Source organism: Ptiloglossa arizonensis, chromosome 2 (genome assembly GCF_051014685.1).
Source record: "Ptiloglossa arizonensis isolate GNS036 chromosome 2, iyPtiAriz1_principal, whole genome shotgun sequence".
NCBI classification, from domain to species: domain Eukaryota; kingdom Metazoa; phylum Arthropoda; class Insecta; order Hymenoptera; family Colletidae; genus Ptiloglossa; species Ptiloglossa arizonensis.
This window is the reverse complement of record NC_135049.1, coordinates 26,162,939-26,181,210: the sequence shown is the minus strand read 5'-3', so window position 1 is coordinate 26,181,210 and position 18,272 is coordinate 26,162,939. Positions and strand designations below refer to the sequence as shown.

Genomic DNA, 18,272 nt, shown 5'->3' with positions numbered 1-18,272 from the left:
TCGGTGATGTCGTGAAGTGGGAGGGCGAACGCAGCGAAGAATAAAAAGAAGGGGACACGTTAAACGTGAAACCAGGGGTCATAAAAATCCGAAGCGCAGGTATAAACCAACGATCTACAAGTCCGTGGCGAGGACGATCCTAATCTCTGGCTAGCCGGTGGAATAGCGGAGTCGAAGCTCCGCGGCGGAAAGCTAAAAAGAAGCGCCAGAAGAAAATAGTTGGGCCGCTGAATTGCCGCGGCGCGAGTTTGTTAGAAAATCAGCGGAATGCAGTCCGAGAGAGAGAGAGAGGAGGGGACGGAGGAATTTTCAGAACACGAGACCCATCGCCACCTAGATTTTTCGTCCTGTTTTAATAGGCGGTCGAGGTACTCTGGAAATTTCTTTTACGAAGAAATTCGTTCGTTCGTTGGTCGATTCGAACAACGAGTGATTTCATTCGTTGGAAAAATACCGTTTCCGGAGATCGCCGCGCGGAGCAACTGGTCCGCGTCCTTCTCGTCGCGATACGGAGTTTCCACGCTCCCTTGCTGCCATTTTTAGGTATCCGTGAACGTAGCGCCAGGGTTCTCATGGTCGGTTGATTCATGCTTTATACCGAGATTTTTATTTGGTCACCGCTGTCAAAAGATATATTCGTCGCGGGGAAGTGACGGTAAAAACAGGCTGAAAACGTTGATATCCGTCGTATGCGTCTTAGGAGGTAATTAATAGAGGAGGGTTCGGTATGGCTCGTTCGCTTGGCCATAAATTCAGTGGAAGGTCGAGAGTGAACGACGCATAAATTTCACGTGGACGCGATAAACGCGTGCTGGTATACACGCGCGTACGATTTCGCGAATCGAGCGGCGCTGCGCGTTCGGGCTAATGGTTTCGTAATTGAATAAATGTGCGCGATTAGTCGCGTTGCCTCCGAGAGACGGTTAACGAGCTACCGTCTAAATAACCGTTCGGCTCGCTGCAAATCGAATTTAGAGTTAATCGGTATTTAATTTAAATACGCTCCTCGCGCGCTAACAGACTTATCTTTCTCATCAGTCGCGCGATATCGAATCTAGTCACGGCGTTAATTCGGTATTTTCGCCGGTCTCGCGGCGATCTTAGACACCGTCTGGAGCGCCAGAGGTTACCGACTTACGCGCCTCAGCGTCGATGATGATTGATACGCGTCTGTATCGAACAAGAGTTTTATTTCGTTCCTGCACACAGATCATCGGCTCGTTGCCCCAACGCAACGAACTCTTAACGCCGCTTGTCCGTGAAAGTCGGGGGAAATGTTTCGGTGAAAACAATGGACAAGCGGCGAAGTGGTACGGTACGGTTTTCGTAATCGTGCGAGCGCACGACGCCCTCCTCGACTTATTTTTTCTTGCATCTGGCTTTCTTCGAAACCACTGCCGCGTTGGACGGTGACTTTGGATTCGATTGATTCTTGTGCTTTTTGCTCTCGACGTGCTGGGCGAACGTGCTCTCGGAGTTCAACGAAAGATTGCACGGTGCGCAATAATACTGGCCTGAAAGAACAAACGTTGGGTTAGGAAGCCGGTCGGTGTCATCGTACCACCGAATGTTCGGATCGCGTGGCCCTTACCCGATGGTGTTCGATAGATCGAGTAATCTATGGGTCCAGGTGTGGTCGGGGTGTTGTCGTTCTCGTTGGCTATAAAATATTCCACGGTAAAGGTTCCTTTCCTCGATCGGTGCTCGTACGGGCACTGTACGCTGTACTCACCGGATTCGGGAACGGGCAACCCGTTCAGCCTGAGCATTCGCAGGTGTCTCGCGCCACGCTTGTGCGTTTCTAATTGGTCCTGCCGGTTGGCCGAGACTCCGCACAAATCGCAACGCAACGGCGTTGGATGAGGCGGCGGTGTGTAGATGGGTCCTGCCCCTGTCGTCGGTACCGACGTCGTGCTACCCTCAGGTACGACCGATTGCGCCGGTGCAGCGGATGGTGCATCCGCCTGAAAAGCCAATCCTACCCCGAACTGGCCGCTCGGATCTATTTGATTGTACTGATTCTGACTTTGCGACTTCTTCGACGGCCTGTAGAATTCAACGCTCTGGTACGACGTACTTGGCTGACACAGCTATCTTTCTAAGAATAAATAGAGACAAGTATAGACATCTCTGTACCTCGCACGACGTCCGCCGTTCGCCGCTCTAACATGCTTTTTACCGGCGTAGTGTTGCGTTGCGTCCATTTGCGACGTGAACCACGTCTTGCATATCTGTAACGCGAACAACGGATTCAATCGAAGCCCCGATCGATCGGGATATCTCGATATACGTGTATACGGTTACTCACGTCGCAATAATTTTGCCAATCGTTCGTCGTGCTGCTCACTTGACCGTCGTCGGCCTTTTGTTTCTTCACGCTCTGATTCAAGAACATGGACACCTTCTTCTGGTGCGGTTTCCCGTCGTAATGCAGCTTCGCTTGCAACGTGGAGTTCATCTGGAAATGGTGATCGCTGAAGGGACCGTTTCGTTTGGTCAACGCGTACGTTTAGGTTACGAATAAACGCATTCGGCGACACGGTACGAACTCAACCCCGTTCGCGATCGTATTTTTATCGTACTAAGTAATCGAGACTCACAACTGCGTTGCACAGATCGCATTTCAGCGGTTTCATTAGCGCGGACAGTTCCCTCTGGGCGCTCGCGACTTTCTCTGCGAAATGGAAAACATAAATCGATCTTTAATTAGCTGAACTGCCATAGGAATCTGGATTCCGATTTCTCAATGATAATTCGATGCGCGCACACACAGAGCCGAGGAAACCAGCGAGCGTTTCTCGCGCGCGGCAAAAGTACTTAGGTACAACAAGCGTGTTCTCTAATTACCTGCATCTTGCGCGGGATCGATGAACTCGTTCTTGCGTTTGTGATGCTTGTTCTTCGGTTTGCCCGAGGATACTTGGATCGGTGGCGATGCGACCGCCGCAGCTGCCGCCTTGTAGGTCGTGTCGTACCATCGCGCGTAGAGGTCGGACGTGTCCGCGTCCGTGGACACCCACCAGGGTGTAGCCGGTTGTCCAGGAGTTTGCGGTTGCATCGTCGGGTGCACGATGTACGGTGTTGGCACGGGAAGGTTCGCGAACGATGTAACCGGTGCTTGAACCGTCGTTAGATTCGCCGCGGTTTCGTTGCTCGTGGAACTGCTCGTTGTCGTGTCCATCGTTATCGGTTCTCGTTCTTGCTGTTGCTGCCGTTGATCCATCGCTGTCGTTAAATTGTTGCTTTTCGGCGATACGGCTGGGAGTGGCGGCGGCGGGGGCGGCGGCAGGAAACATTCGAGACCTGTATCGCATAGGGCGATTCTAAGAACTGGGACAGGACAGGCGGTTGTTTTCCAAGGGACGGTTGGAAAGAATCGATCGGCGGGAAATGTTCCACGGTTCGATGCGATCTAGCCGCCGGCGATAATTTTTTCGGTGAACGGTACAATGCACCCAAGAAAGTCGCGAATCTTTCACGTGCATCGATCCCTTTCGTCGTCAACGACTGGAAAAGTATCGCGATAAGAACGTCGAAAGGTAAACGCTTCAACGCTTTACGAGATGTCCATCGATTTCTCTATCTTTGCCCGTGTATGAATTATTGTACAACCGGTGAAAGAACGATCGCAAAGATCCTCGTGCGGAGAGATCTCTCGCGGCGATTCGACTCCTCTCGAGCCAAAGGTTCTCGCGGTATACTCGCGACGCGGTATCGTCGCGGATGATCCGCGATACCTTTAAAAACGAATAACAATGACGGGGATAATACGACGGTTATTCGTGGAATATTCTCGACGCGATACGAAACGAACGAATTAACGGCAAACGTTCGCGTTGCGAGTTCGATTTACGATCGCGATAAAAACTCGGGACAGTTTAAACGCGTTCGCGAGCTATGCATGAAAATACGCGGAATAAAATATCGAACGCGCGTAACGATTAAGTACCAACGTAAATATATCGGCAAGACGAGATGCGTATCGACGCAATTTGCTACGGGACCGGATTTAATTGCGCGCAATGCTAATACCAATTTCGCTAATTTCGCACGAGGCTGCCGATATAAAGCCGGTAATGTCACCCATTTTTATTGGTAACGTGCAAGATACATTTTGCGAACAGCCGTGGATGGCAGCACACGCATCTCGCTTATCGATAGCGGTGGGATCAAGTTCCCCTGTCCGTCCGATTCTCTTGCCATTGTTTTCTCGAGTTACTCGTAAAACGTTCGAACGCGTTCCGTTAACGTTCCACTCCGTGTACGAATACCGTAATTGTTTTTCAATGTATCTCCGCACGATTCGGAACGCGTCCCATCGGGGGTTCGATACTATTCGCGATACGTTCGATCCCATCGCTACTTATCGACTGTACTCTGCGCTCCAGGACCGAACGAGCCGCTTCGGTACCCGCGATCGAGATAACCAGGGAAAACGTATAGATCGAATTAGAGGAAAAAATTGAAATTGCGCGAGCCGAGTGAAATGAAAAATAACAACGATCGATACAATTCTCGCATCGTTTTAACAAGAGTAGATACGCTGCAATTATACGGTTACTGCGTGTCGGTGTGCACGTATTACGGACATCGAACCGACGGAAAAACTCGTATTTCTAACGGCAATTGTTTCGTTACGAGGCTTTAAGAAGTTTGATCGTTGAACTAGATCGAATTTGGAAAACGTACGAAACCCTCGAGTGGACGTTGTATTTTTACGTATCAATACGTACCTGTTTGTTATTTTTATATTTTAAGATGTCAGCTGATTTCGACGTTCAAGTATTCAATGAAATTTGACAGTATGTATAGAGATATTTGATAAATAATTTATCTTTTCGTTTCGTGTGTCTGACGTAGAACGCGATAGGTGCATTCTTCGAGTAATTGTTTCGATAATTGGTGATGTAGACATGCCATAACTCGCATCCGGCTATTTGTAATGGAGCCCATTGCGAATACATGCGTAGAATGTTTTTGCTATCACAGCGATACGATTCCGTTCGAAAACGTACCTTCTCGCGTCCATTTCGACGATAAAGTCGCAAAAATAATGTATACTTCGAACGATCGATGCACGCGAAGATTTACGTGTTCACGTATTCTTCGATACGAGATTCACTAGGGCACACGTCCCGAACAACGTGAATCAATGAAGAATGTTTCCCAGAAAGAGAAAAACTCACCCGGTATTTCTGGATTTTCGATGATCTTCGCGCTGGACATTTTGTAGCGTAAATATTGCGATATTCTCTATTATTGTCAGAGAAAACTTGACAACGTGCGATTATTACGGCGCGATAAAGTTTGTTTTCGATTCCTTTACACACGCGAATTATTTTTGCGCTCGTCGTTTTGCACTTCGCACGTTTCGCTGGAACGCGATATCGTTACCATTCATGTATTATGCTTGACTGTCAATTATTCGTTGAAATAGAAAAGTTTGTGAGGTTAATAGGCGAGTTTGACAAGCGACCCGACGACATTACGCGATATTGACCTGTGTGATGCAAGATGGCCGCTGACACTACGTTCGTCGATCGTGAACTATCCAAAATTATTCGAATTGCCACAGAAAATACGATTTTTCATGGCCAAGTTTTGGAGTATCTTTTGAACGAGAAGAATGGAGAAAAGGGCTGAACTTTTAAAATGTCTCGAGGAAAAAATTTACAGTGGCAAAGCCACGGTACATCGACTGAAACCTGCGGGGAAGGTCGATGGGGTTGAAAAGCTCATACGAAAGATTCAACAAGAAATTAGATTTTTAGAAAAGGTACGTTTCATCGAGATTATTGTGAAAACTATATTTTCGTATCGATGCATTTTTTACAACGTTTCATTTTTCCGTCGTTCGCTCGGTGCACGTATAGCTGTAGGTTGTGTGTCCGATTTCGTTATTTTCAATTACACGCATGTCACATAGAAGATAATATTCGTATACATTTCGATTAATAATAGCAGAATTGTAACTATACGCTATTCTCATAAAGGTACAATCTACAGGGAATGTAAAAAAAGAGCATCTACAGAGCACAAATCTGATTCATCTGAACGCTATCGTGGCACGATTGTTTTGTGCCGATGAACCCACCAATGTTATGAAACCCTTTAAATATCAGAAATCACGATTGGAAGTAGACATAGTGTGCAACGGTGGAGCATCTTGGGTAAAAGTTATCGCTAGAAATGCCAAAGCGCTTACTTTAATTTCGTTGGGCAACGGGGAATACGGACAAAAATCTGTATTGGACCAAGCGACGTGTTATTTGCAATGCGCCAAATGCTATCCACACCTTTATAGACCACCGGATGTTATATTTCATTTCGCTTATGGCATAGAGATACCATTAGCTACGCGCCTGGAACGCATGGGAGTAATGGTCGAAGGAGATAGAATACAATGCAACAACGAAAAGAGCACGGATATACACGGTATAAAGTTTTCTTTAATACGTACCGAGTCGCGGGCCGAAAAAAAATATTCATCGCTGTATCTGTTTCGTATGTAGAAGTTGACGACGCGTTCTCTGCATGGATGTATACGTTAGGATCTATGGACGAACCTTCGGACGAATGCAAGGAGAGTATACCTTCGGATTTAGAAACCTTAAATACATCTTCTCTTGCGACTGAAATAAAAATTCTTAATCTGGATGTGTCGACTTTATTGGCTTACGTGACAAATATGACTAATGGGTACGATCGTTTTATATATCGAGAACCATTGCTCACGCAACAAGCAGAGATGGAGAGAAAACGTCCGGTGAAACCGATCCTAGAAAAATTATTTCAAGACAAAGAACTCATAGTCTGCCAAACTGCTTATGAAAATTTTATGAACATCGTAGACGTAATCGGTGGGCCTAAAGAAACTCTCAGGGCAAAAGAGCTATTGAGCAGAGTTCGGATTGTCGAGGATCTATCCACAGGCAGAATTATACAGAAGTTAAGCTTGGGTGGTAAAATTAAAGATAGATCTAGATTAGTTTTTGCAACAGGTGAAAATATGAAAAGCATTACCGTATCGGCGAATGAAGGATTCGTTAGAGCAGCACGTATGCAGGTATAGGTATTTTTTAATCAAAAGTACGAAAGATCGAAATAATGTGAGTAATCATTTTTTTCAGGGCATCGAGTGCACAGTTTTTCTGCACGAACCTAGATCTTTATCGGAGATTAAAGAGGGTTATGCGACAAAAATAAGTTCGTCTTGATATCGGTCGAATGCATTTTAGATATTACAAAAGAAATATACACACGCTACATGAGAAATATTTCTATTGTTTATTGTTAAATGTATTACACAAAGCACATGGAAGTTATTTTATATATATCGTATCAGGCCTGCTAGTCAATGTGCGGATTTCATATCTTCCTCAAATTCTGTAAAATAAAAATCGATTAAAATTGAATTATAATAGAAATGTTTCAAATGTTGAAACCCCAAGTATACCGTCAATAAATTTGTTGAAATGTGGATTTCTCTCTCTTGCCAATTGAATATATTCTTTATATTCGTCTTCCTTTTCAAGATGCTTGCAACATTTAGCACTATTTAAAAGTGCTTTGATATTTGAGTTGTTTATTTTTAATGCGCTCTGAAAGTCGGCCAAGGCTTTTTCAAGTAACCCAAGCTGAACATAAGACAAGGCTCTGTTGTTCCATAACACGGACGAGTCCTTTCGTTGTTCTATCGCTTTAGTGTAATAAGTTACAGCTTTTTCGTAATTTCCCTCGTTAAACGCCCCATTTCCAATTCTTTTCAGTGTCTCTGCTCGTTCGTTTCTAATTTTTCGATTCTCCGCTCTTTCTTTCGCATCCTTTTCTACGCTTCTCATAAAGGCTTCTAAACATACAAATTTCTCCTTATTTCTTGAACAAACAAGTCGCAACAATTACTTACCTTGTGACATTTCTTCGTTGGTCTTTTTTTCATCCGTAGAACATTTGTTAATCAACGTTCGATCGGTTTTTACCTTCAGCTCGCAATCTTCGGAAATGATCGTTTCAGATTTTTTTTCTAAAATTTCATCCGCCAACATTTGCCCTTGCGTTTGTTCCGCAACATCGGATGACGCTAATTTCTTCACAATTTTCTCTTAAACGTAACAATGTTAACGTTAAATACGATGCTCATAACCCAACAGAGTAACACTTACCAACTTCGGTAACACGATGCATAAAGTTTTGAAATTCCTCTTCCGTTACGTGTTTATCGATCGTTAAATCGTCCATAATCTTTTGTCCTTCCATTACATTGTCGTAGATTTGATCGTTCTCCGACGTATTACTCATTTTGAGTCGCGTCGCAACTTTCAATGCGAATAATTAAGAGGATCAACCGGTGTATAACACGTTCGAGACTATTTAAACACGTTTCCATAGGAACACGTCGTACAGTGTTATAAATTATGCGTGTAGTGAAGTATTCCTAATACTATGAAGTATTCCTAATACAATAGAGATCTATTCGTCGATTGGGATAAGTACTATGAAATATTTAGGTTGAACTGGTTTATTGCAAAATGAATAAGGACATGTAACAAAGTAACAAATAAGGTAATGAATAATGGTTAAGTGTACATGTTTACATTTTTGGAAAGTTATTTTTTAGTTAAAGAAAGATTTATAATCACAAAAACAGTTTTATTCGGTCTTAAGTATTATTTTTAATGTAACAGGTAGTAATCGTTTCAGTTTTCAAAACGTTATTTTATCTTTGTTAGCCGTTGGATCCCTTTCTCGGTGGAAATTCTGGAAGCGTCCCTGTCTTAAAGGACGTTTGATCGACGTTCGTATAAGAAAATCTTTGGGAAGAACCTACAATATTTTCCGGACACTCGTTCTCAACTTCTTCGACTTCAAGGGGATCCATGTCTTCGTCTTCTTCCATTTCAGTCGTTATGTCTATTTCGTCTTTTATGTACACAGCACATTTCATAGTCTCGTTGCTTTCCAAATTGAAAGTTTGTTTCCTTCTATCCAATGGTTCGTTTTGTCGACTGTCTTGAATAATTATGGGAGGTTTCGTGGCTGTAATTTCGACTTCGTCCATAATACACAATTTTTTCAAAGGCAAAGGCTTATCCTTCGATATAGCCGAGAGAATGCGGGGCCAACTTATAACAGGATCGGAAGGTTCTTTCCTTTTTTGAGGAGGTGGGTTTGGAATCCCCCTACTGGTGCTCGGCATATCGTTAATGTCTACAATACTGATTCCTGATCTACCAGTTTCCAGTCGTTGATTCAATACATTAATATTACCATCGTCGTTTTTCTTAATAGTTTCTTGCGGAAGCTTGGTTCCCCCTTTGTGAGGATGAGTAGACGAAATAAACCTCGTAGTTGGACAGGCCGTCTTGTTTTGCGGTCTGGTATTGGATTCGTGGTCAACTACAGTTTTGGCAGGCAAATTTTTTGGTTCTTCGATTTTCAAATGAGATACCGTGGCTGTTTTTCTAGACGTCTCGGCAGACGAATTGTTGGATTCCCCGACCAAAACCGAAGTCTGTATGTGTCTCAGACCTGTGACTTCCAAAATTTCGGCGAGTTTTAACAATCGTCTAACCTCACTTTGGACCACTTGTATCTCACCGCAGTACATAAAGTTGACGATAGTCTTCAGGTCATCCGCCTCGATGTCGTGAAGGATAATCATGGGATGAGGATGATCGTTAGCGACGAGTAGACGCCGAAAGAAGGAGCTCGAATTGGCCAATACCATTTTGTGACATTTTAAAATCGTCCCATCCTTGCACACTAAAGATAGATCTACAAACTGTTGCTTCTCGTAGCACGTATCGAGGGAAACCGCTAAATGCGATGGAAAACTGTGCCACTTCAAACTCAACACCGTTTCTTCCCTCATTTCGATTATTGTAATTGATAAGCTGGGTTTTTATACGAACGACTTACGGTACGCGACTTTCGTTTATGACAACACTACTCGCCATGACACGTGCCGCTGTCATCGCAACTACGTTTCAAAGACCCGTAATACGCACACCTGCACGTACGCGTTTATTTGCGAATTTTCTATTTATAAAATGAAAATAATTTAATTTCGAAGTACGCGATCGATGCGTTAAAGCTCGTAGAACGCGTTTCGCAGGGTGTCGATACGCAAGTTCGACGAGTCCGTGTACTTTTGGCGAAAAGTTACTTGACCGAGTGGGGGTTCTACTTTTTAAAAATACCCTGTATAGCAATCGATTTCCGCCAGACAGACGGCAGCGTTATCTAGCAGATGAAAAACAAACTACCGGCACGGATACATGGTCCAGAAATAAAACAGTTCTCTACAAGTTCGTAACGGCTCCGAAACGTTTACGACAATATTTTTCCTTCCGTGCCCGTTACTCGAAACGCGTAAATAAATTAACGATTCGCGATGAACGCGATCCGATCGTTTCGTAGATTTTACGCGAAATTGTCCAAGTCGAAGAAGAATTCGGTTCGCTTCGTCAACGAAAAATAGAATCCAAGGAACAATTTGAACGATCCGAGTTAGGAATTTTCGCAATTTCGCGAACACGACGAGTATCGAGAGGAAACGGAGACGGCACCGTGTACGCGTGTTACGGTTAGAATTTCGAGCGTCGCGCCCGTTATCGGCGCACGCGCGTATCCGCAACCGTTGTGTTTCGAGATATCTCGAAATATCGAGACGCGTCCAGCGATACGTCGACTGCCAATTGGCTTCGATAATAGCAAATGGTCGTTTAATAACAGATGATTGAACGCGTTCCGCGGTGCGGCTTAGCATTTATCTGTCAAAAGTGGTGACGGCCGGCCGATCGGCGATGAGTCGGCTCACGCGCGCCTGTTGATTCTCCTCGCGAATCGATCGCACGTTATCGACACGGATACGCTATTGATGAGAGACGTGTGTGCACGTCTGTTGTCGCGTTCAACGTTACGTTTTTTCGAGCGGCACAAACCCACCACCGACCGTGAGAGCAACCGTCCGCCGAACAACCGCCCAATTCCTTTATTATGTGATCGTGAACCGTGATCCAACGGTAGCACAGAGAAGGCAGGCAGGAAGGAAGGAAGGAACGAAAAAAGGAAAATGCAAAACGTTCGAGTCGATGTTTTCCGCTATCTCATCGTGGCGATACTTTTTCTAGCGCCATTCAGTTACGCAGGTAAGCACTCGGTATTACGTGGAAACGATTCTCAGCGCCGTTTGGCAGTAAATTGAATCTCTCAAAATTGCTTCGTTCAACCGAACCATTTGGGGTCACCCCTGCTAAGGCCACAATAGTCTTCTTCCGCTTTTTCTCTCCTCCTCCTCCGTTCCCCTCGCCGCTCTATCCTCGTCCCTTCCCATCCTTTCCTCGTTCTCCCTCGTATTCTCTCGCTCCGACCGACTCCACTGCGTGTCTCCTCTCCTCTCGATCTTCTTTTGGTCCAGAAATTGAGTCCCCTCCGGTGTTGTGTTTCTCCGTACTGCGTCGTTGATACGTTACAAGTTACACATTCGTGCGTACCGTTCGCGTTCGACTTTTTTTTTTTTTTCTTTTTTTCTCTTCTTTTTTCGACGGCTATCGGCTACCGCGCAGAATGCCTCCGAGGCAACATCGAAGATTAATTACCGATACGTTACGGGTGCTCGTTAACGCGCGATGATTTTCGTTCGAGCGTGTTTATTCAGACGCGTTTACTTCCTCGTTTCTCGAAACGGAGCAATTAACGCGTATTTCCCGGTGCAGTCTCGCGTCTGGGAATTCCCGATAACGCTCCATGCTTTATCCTTCCGTCTTCGCTTCGTACGGGAAAATTTTCAAACGCGAAACATAAAGTTTAGCAAACACGCGGGTTGCGTGCGCTCTCGATCGAACAATTTCCAACTCCCGATTTCGTAATTGTTCCAACGACGGGTCATTGTTTCATCTTCGTTACGGACAAGTATTTCTACGATATTGATAACAATATTGATATTGTTCCCGATGGGGACGAATTTTACGAATTTTACAGCGTACCTTTGGATAGAAAGTATAAAGAACGAAATCGGTCGGAAGTTTATTCGAAGATCGTTTATCGGATCGCTCGCGTCGATTCGTGTCGGCATAAATTTCAATAATCGATTAGGTAGTTCAACGTATTCGATTTAACGCTCTTCGTATCGAATGAGAACCACTCGTTGAACAAAAGACGGTTCGTAGTCGATTCGTTATCATCGATTTCGAGCAAAGAATTCTCCTCGTTAACGACACGGTACGACGAGTCATAGAAATTTAAAAACGCGTTAATTTTTACTTCCGTCGAGCCCTAGAATCGTCGCGATTCGTTAGAAACGATAGTCCGTTTGCTTTCGAATCCTCGCGATCGGATTCTTTCGATCGTCGTGTAGTTCTTTTTTATATTTTTTTTTTTGGTAAATCCCGAACTTTCGCGCGATGATTCACGAATAAGTTACGACGTTGCGATATACCGTTGACGAAACGCTCGTTACCGACTAACGAGAAAGCGTGCGAAGTTATCCTTGCGAGTAGTCTCGGTTCGCTTATTTACTCGTCTTTCCGGCAAGGACGTTGCACGCGTTGCTCGTAATAAGCAAGCAATGAGTCAACGCGATAGTAAACTCCGTGGTAAATTTTGTCGTCGAGCGATTCAACGACGTTAATTGTACGTACCGCGATCAACGACGGTCTCGCGCGCGTCGTAGTTGAAAAATGCCACGCGTTCGAACGTAAAAGCGGGCAATTAATTTCTCGAGAGGTACGACGAACGCTTCGTGGATCAACGTTTCCAACGAACGATAATTTCTCACGACGATTCCGTTCGTTCTTGTAACTTCATCCGGCGGAACGTTCGTTACGCGGGCTACGGTTACGCGCAGTTCGCCTATAAATATTCTATCCCGATTCTTCTTGAAAATAGTTTCCGTTCCATTTGGAGCCAGACGATGCGCGAATCGATCGGTTCTTTCTCGTTAACGATACGAGAACTTTTCTCGGCTGGAATCGCAAACGAGCGTCACACCGCGCGAATGAAAAGACTCATTGTTCGATCGCGTTATCGAAAATGCGACGTTATCGCGCGAAAGTTCATCGGCCCGTATCGACCGCTCGTAGTTCGATCGCGCGTAACCGAACGCGATATCTCGACGTTTCTCTCGACCGACTTTTCGGTTCGAAAACGCGCGAAAACTGAACATGAAAAGAAAGAAAGAAAAAAAGAAGGAACGCTAGTCGTCGAGAAACCTACGTTATCGCAAAGAAGGCACAATTACGGTACGACGATCGAACGATGGTATTTGATCTCGATCGAGGATGTTGCGTCAACGAATTCTATTCGATCGTGAGTAAGAACGCCCGGATAGATCGTAGGGCGCGTAACGGTTGCTCGCGAGTTGATACGACACCGCGCTCGTAAATCAAAAGTAACTCCCTTAATTCGCTCGATTCAAACTCGGTGCAGTTAACCCCTGTATTCTGGCTGATAAAACGAATTCGTCTCAATTAACCGATTCAGCCAATCTCGGCTCGCACGGTGCCGATAGAGTCGCAAAAATACCGCACCGCGGCCCGACGACGTTTCTCGTTCTTTTGTTCGAGCGAAACGAGGTACTTGGTGGGGGGAGGGGGGAGGAGCGCTGACGGGACCGATAACAAACGGAGACGAACGCGAGCGCGGAATTCGCGGCGAGGAGTACCGCGCAACGATAATGCAACGCGCGATAAGACGTTGTGTTTTTCTTGTCGCGCGTCGTTTCGTTCTAATCTCTCCCCACCTCTCCCCTCCCCACCCCCGCACACCCAATTGGCGTACGTTTCCGGGCCGAACGCGTACACGATTGTCGGTTATCGCGCGACGTTACGACCGGCCGACCGTCGTCACTGATATCCGTATCTATTAACCTTTGCTTGGACGAATTAACCACGAAGGGTTTTTTCGTTCCCCCGGTTTCAATTTGCGGGATCGTTGATGCGCGACTCGTCGACCGATCGAACGTTATCTCGCGCGACGACGCAACGCGCGTTGCTCGTCGATCGCCGATTCAACGATCACCGTTAACTTCTTTACCGCAGAGCGGGAGGGGAATCGTCGGTTCGGAGGGCGCACCGTGAACCGTGGAGGAAAAATTCGTCGACGAATTGGAAACGTTACGCGATCCCGTAACGCCGGTTTCTCAGCGTCGAGTACCGGAACGCGCGCGAGCTTCCTTGCGTAAGATGGATCGAGCGGCGACCGGTGTGAAAGACTTGACGTTTTTCAGCAGTAAACGAGACGAGTTCGACGAAACGATGCGACGCGCACATGGCGACCGTGCAGTGCGGCCCGAACGAAAGATGCATCCAATATTCGAACGAGGAGGAACCACGGTGCGAGTGTCAGAGAAATTACGAATTGGTGGCCGGCCATTGCTCGCTGATCGCGACCAACTTGAACGTTAGCGCGACTACCGTTCAACCGGACGTTAAACTCAACTCAGGAGGTATATACGAACGAAGAAGATGTTCCTTGAACCCCCTCGGGGACGAGAGCACGGAATCTTGTGAACCGTATAGGGTGAGGAGGACGCGGATGGTACGATCGCGCGCATAGACGATCCCTCGTTCGGAAATAAATCGAAAACGTCGAGTCAAATTTCGCCTCTGTCGGAGCAACGACGCGCGATCGTACGATCGGTTCCGGATACCTCGGAATTCTGGCGCACGATCGACCCTAAAGAAAATTTATCGCGTCGTTGCGCGAGCATTAACGATGCGTGTTTCGGCAATTCGTAGAATGGATCGTTTCGGTAAAATTTTCGATTCGTTTACGTACGAGGGATCGCCCCGTTCGCTGGTTTTCGCTCACCCTGTACAATTCGAACAATTCGGTAGACGTTCGAAGCAAAGTGTTAACTTTGATCGGGGAACGAGCCCAGAGACCCCGTCACCGAGGGGTTCAGAGACGAGCCGTAACATTTGGCTAACGGTATAGAAAAATTTCGCGCGTAATTTTTCACGATCGGAGAAGCAATCGAATCATTCTTCCGTAAGCGCTCGTTGAACGCGGTCGTATTGGCTTGTTAATCGCACGTCGATAGGACAGAGTTATCGTAGAAAGAATCGCTTCGCACAGCTGTGCACGTCGCGATGCTTTCGAGACTAAATTCTCTGTGAATTTTGTTTAGGTAGTTCTGTAGCAGCTGGTTTGTTAATCCCAACCTTCCTCGTAGTAATTGGTGTCCTGCTGTACTTCGGCGCGAGACGATACAAATGGCTGCAACGATTTCGACAGTTCCGTCAGAATCGTTACGGCAATGTCCTAGTCACGAGGGACGACGATGACGATGACGATCCACCGATAGCGTAAGGCCGTGTCTTGCGATAGGCGACGTATGTACTGTGTACAAAGTGCGCTTCGTTGTTTCTTCCCATCGAAGAGACGTATTTTAACCGTCAGAGAGAGAGAGAGAGAGAGAGAGAGAGAGAGAGAGAGAGAGAAACGCTCGGTTACACAATTCGGAATTAAAAGCGGCAAGCTTTGAGTTACCGTCGCGCGTGTCGCGTTACGAAGCGACCGCGAGAAAAATTTAGTTACCGGTTCGCGGCCGAGCGATCGTCACGGCCCTGTCGGCCGCGAGTTTTCCTTCGATCGACCGATCGTCTCGCCGTTCGATTTTTCACCGTTCGATTTCACCGGAGCGTTCCTCGCGCGTGAAAGTATACTCGAAGCTTGCCCGCGCTTAGGGAACAACGTTGTGTAACTTTGTCTACGCGTTAAGCGGGAGTTCAGCCACGAGGTATATACAAGGGAAAATATCGTCGAACCGAATCAAGAGGCTAAATAAATGTAAAGGGGTGCTAGTGTAAGTAGACGTGTTTTTGTGCCGTTAATCGGAAGTTCGTAAACGTTTCTTCGTTTTTATCCGTATCGGTGATCCCCGGAAACGAGAGATTTTCGATCGACCGTTCAGCGACGTTCCCGAATTATGCAATATCGAACGATATTCGTAATTCGATCTATTTTTCATAAACGAACCGTTAAATTTCCGTCGCGTCGTCGAATCGCATAAAGGTGCTACTACTTACACGACCGCTGATTCTATGTTTATACACGATGGTCGTAAAGGATGTTGGGTAAGCTGACCGCGTTTTCGATAGTTATTAAGAACACACCGAAAGCATAATTTTTTACGATGATATTAAGAAGCTGGTCAGTAAATTTTACACGTTATCGATATCTTGTATAAAAGCGGTGCCCGCCGGGTCACTTTTTCACCGTACTCGAACTTTAGAAGAATTATATTAAGCGTTATCGTTCTACGCTCGCAATAAGAATAGCAATTCCGATATCTCGATGATATTTGTACACACGACGCGATTAATATTCTCCACGTCGGTGGTGGCTCTCCAAGTCTTTTAAACGGCCGTGAACGCGTAATATCTACCATCCGATGGATCGATAACGCGTCCGGAATATTCACTCGCGTCGTATCGATACAGTTTCGTCGTTTTCTTGAAACGTCTTGTCTCTTTTCGAGGATAACTCTCGAGATGGATACATCGACGTTCGACGTTACTTTACCAAAGAACGATGATCCCGGAATGCAAATAATCTCCAGGTGCACGGACGGTTTAACGTACCGATTCGAGCCTCGAAACAGGAGTCGTCGATCTCTCCGCGCGAGTCGTGCAAACGTACAAATACATTCCCACGAACGATATCGTCGCAACGAAACCGATCGAAAACCGTACGCGAACATCGAGCCGACGATTGCCCGGCGATTTGACCGCGTATCGATCGAACGGAGTTCACTTTTTCGACCGCGAGACGTTTTCGAAGCCCGTTCGCACTCGTACCGAAACGAACGTTACGTCCTCTCATCGTGCTCGATATCGTTTCTTGTAATATAACAAAATTTGTAAATAACTCTCCGCCATTCCGCGGGCGTGTATTCTTACCAGCCAATAATTATCTTTCCTATAGCGTGTAATCTAATTAATCGTGATTCCAAAAAAGAAACAAAATGCCGCATCGTCTATATTTATATTCCCGAGAAAGGGGTAGTCCTCTCGCTCGCGAAAGATCATCGAGACGTACGTTTGCGAGATTTATACATATATATACATTATATACGTCTAACCTATTCTTATACTATATCGTTTTTGTACAGAACAATCGCACTAGAAGCTATCCACAGAGATTATAGTCGGTGCTCGAGATCGATCGGGGGATTCGTTAGACCGCTCGACATCGCGAGACAAGATTTCATATTTTTATAGTTCGCGAGTACAAATTTGAACGGTGCGACCGGTACTAGCGAATTATTATTATTATTATTATTATTATTATTATTATTATTATTATTATAATATTATTATTATTATTAATATTATTGTTGTTGTTGCTCTTTGCTTTTACGCATCGTTGACGATTCGATCGCGCATTTTGCGATAGAGCCGCGAGACACGGCGATAATTGTTTCGCTCGTTGTTGCGCGTTTATCGCACCGAACTGCCATTTGCAACGCAACTCGACGATTCGATCGAACACGATCGTTGTTGTCGTTTTTCTTTTTTTAGTCACGGCCACGTACGCGCGGGAAGCATTCGTAACGGATCTCGATCGACAAAGAGAAATAGAAAATTAGAATTTCAGCGAGCGCCGAGCCGTTCGCATTCGTGTTTACGAGTAACGATTAATTCCGTGCGCGCGTGGCCCCGTTAAGTTGCAAATTTTACTCCGCGACGAAGTTTACGTTATCCTTGACCGAACGCTTGTCATCGACTAAATCGCACTCATGGCACAATCTGTTAGGATTAATGGTCGCTCGAATACGAAAACGTACGTAAATACGGGTTATTCGGGTTATTTGAACGCGCGTACGCGTAACGCGTTACGCGATCGATCGATCGATCGATTCGTTGTGCGATCCAGCTCCGTACACAAGAAACGAAATTTCGTCCGAACGAAACTGTACCGTTTTCCCGACAACGAGATTCATCGCTTTCGTAACGTTTACAGGTACACTCTTTGCATCCGGTTCTTACGTTCTCCGGAGATTCACTTAATTCTACCATTTCGATGCGTATCTACGCAACGGATCACCAAAACTAGGTCGAAATTGACCGCAACGAAGAATTTGTAAATAAATAATTATCGATAAATATGAAAGAGAAAATAAACAAAATAACAAGTGAAAAATGGTCTACCGGCGATCGAAGTTATTTCCTATGATACAACTTTGCCACTGTTCTCGTCGCTCGTTGAGTTCGATCGGTCGTTGTTTGAAAGTGTCTCGCACGACGAGCGTAGTTTGAAATTTCGAA

The 18,272-nt window shown here is 45.6% G+C and overlaps 5 protein-coding genes across 7 annotated transcripts; 2 read left to right on the top strand and 3 right to left on the bottom strand.

Moving 5' to 3' along the window:
• Positions 1–1,173: 1,173 nt before the first annotated feature.
• On the bottom strand, positions 1,174–5,498 carry LOC143143697 (zinc finger protein 346). 2 transcript variants are annotated; one of them, XM_076305271.1, is made up of 8 exons: positions 5,187–5,498; positions 2,848–3,303; positions 2,601–2,674; positions 2,309–2,458; positions 2,137–2,231; positions 1,733–2,046; positions 1,592–1,660; positions 1,174–1,514 (listed from the first exon to the last, which is right to left on the bottom strand). In XM_076305271.1, the coding sequence occupies exons 1-8, from the start codon at positions 5,224–5,226 to the stop codon at positions 1,360–1,362; spliced, it is 1,353 nt and encodes a 450-aa protein (XP_076161386.1). In that variant the 5' UTR covers positions 5,227–5,498; the 3' UTR covers positions 1,174–1,359. The 2 variants fall into 2 exon arrangements, with proteins under 2 accessions (XP_076161386.1, XP_076161387.1); XM_076305272.1 differs by lacking the exon at positions 5,187–5,498 and adding an exon at positions 4,734–5,092.
• Positions 4,790–7,482, top strand: LOC143143698 (UPF0415 protein C7orf25 homolog). Its single transcript, XM_076305273.1, has 4 exons — positions 4,790–5,776; positions 5,994–6,435; positions 6,513–7,066; positions 7,131–7,482. The coding sequence occupies exons 1-4, from the start codon at positions 5,627–5,629 to the stop codon at positions 7,215–7,217; spliced, it is 1,233 nt and encodes a 410-aa protein (XP_076161388.1). The 5' UTR covers positions 4,790–5,626; the 3' UTR covers positions 7,218–7,482.
• Positions 7,269–8,312, bottom strand: LOC143143700 (tetratricopeptide repeat protein 12). Its single transcript, XM_076305275.1, has 3 exons — positions 8,163–8,312; positions 7,907–8,101; positions 7,269–7,849 (listed from the first exon to the last, which is right to left on the bottom strand). The coding sequence occupies exons 1-3, from the start codon at positions 8,296–8,298 to the stop codon at positions 7,416–7,418; spliced, it is 765 nt and encodes a 254-aa protein (XP_076161390.1). The 5' UTR covers positions 8,299–8,312; the 3' UTR covers positions 7,269–7,415.
• Positions 8,313–8,720: 408 nt separating this feature from the next.
• LOC143143699 (uncharacterized) lies at positions 8,721–11,894 on the bottom strand. The gene has a single exon (XM_076305274.1). The coding sequence runs from the start codon at positions 9,869–9,871 to the stop codon at positions 8,726–8,728; it is 1,146 nt and encodes a 381-aa protein (XP_076161389.1). The 5' UTR covers positions 9,872–11,894; the 3' UTR covers positions 8,721–8,725.
• Positions 10,718–18,164, top strand: LOC143143701 (uncharacterized). Of its 2 annotated transcripts, none has more exons than XM_076305276.1 (3): positions 10,718–11,150; positions 14,228–14,446; positions 15,131–18,164. In XM_076305276.1, the coding sequence occupies exons 1-3, from the start codon at positions 11,075–11,077 to the stop codon at positions 15,310–15,312; spliced, it is 477 nt and encodes a 158-aa protein (XP_076161391.1). In that variant the 5' UTR covers positions 10,718–11,074; the 3' UTR covers positions 15,313–18,164. The 2 variants fall into 2 exon arrangements, with proteins under 2 accessions (XP_076161391.1, XP_076161392.1); XM_076305277.1 differs by having other exon boundaries at positions 10,719–11,150; positions 14,231–14,446.
• Positions 18,165–18,272: the final 108 nt, after the last annotated feature.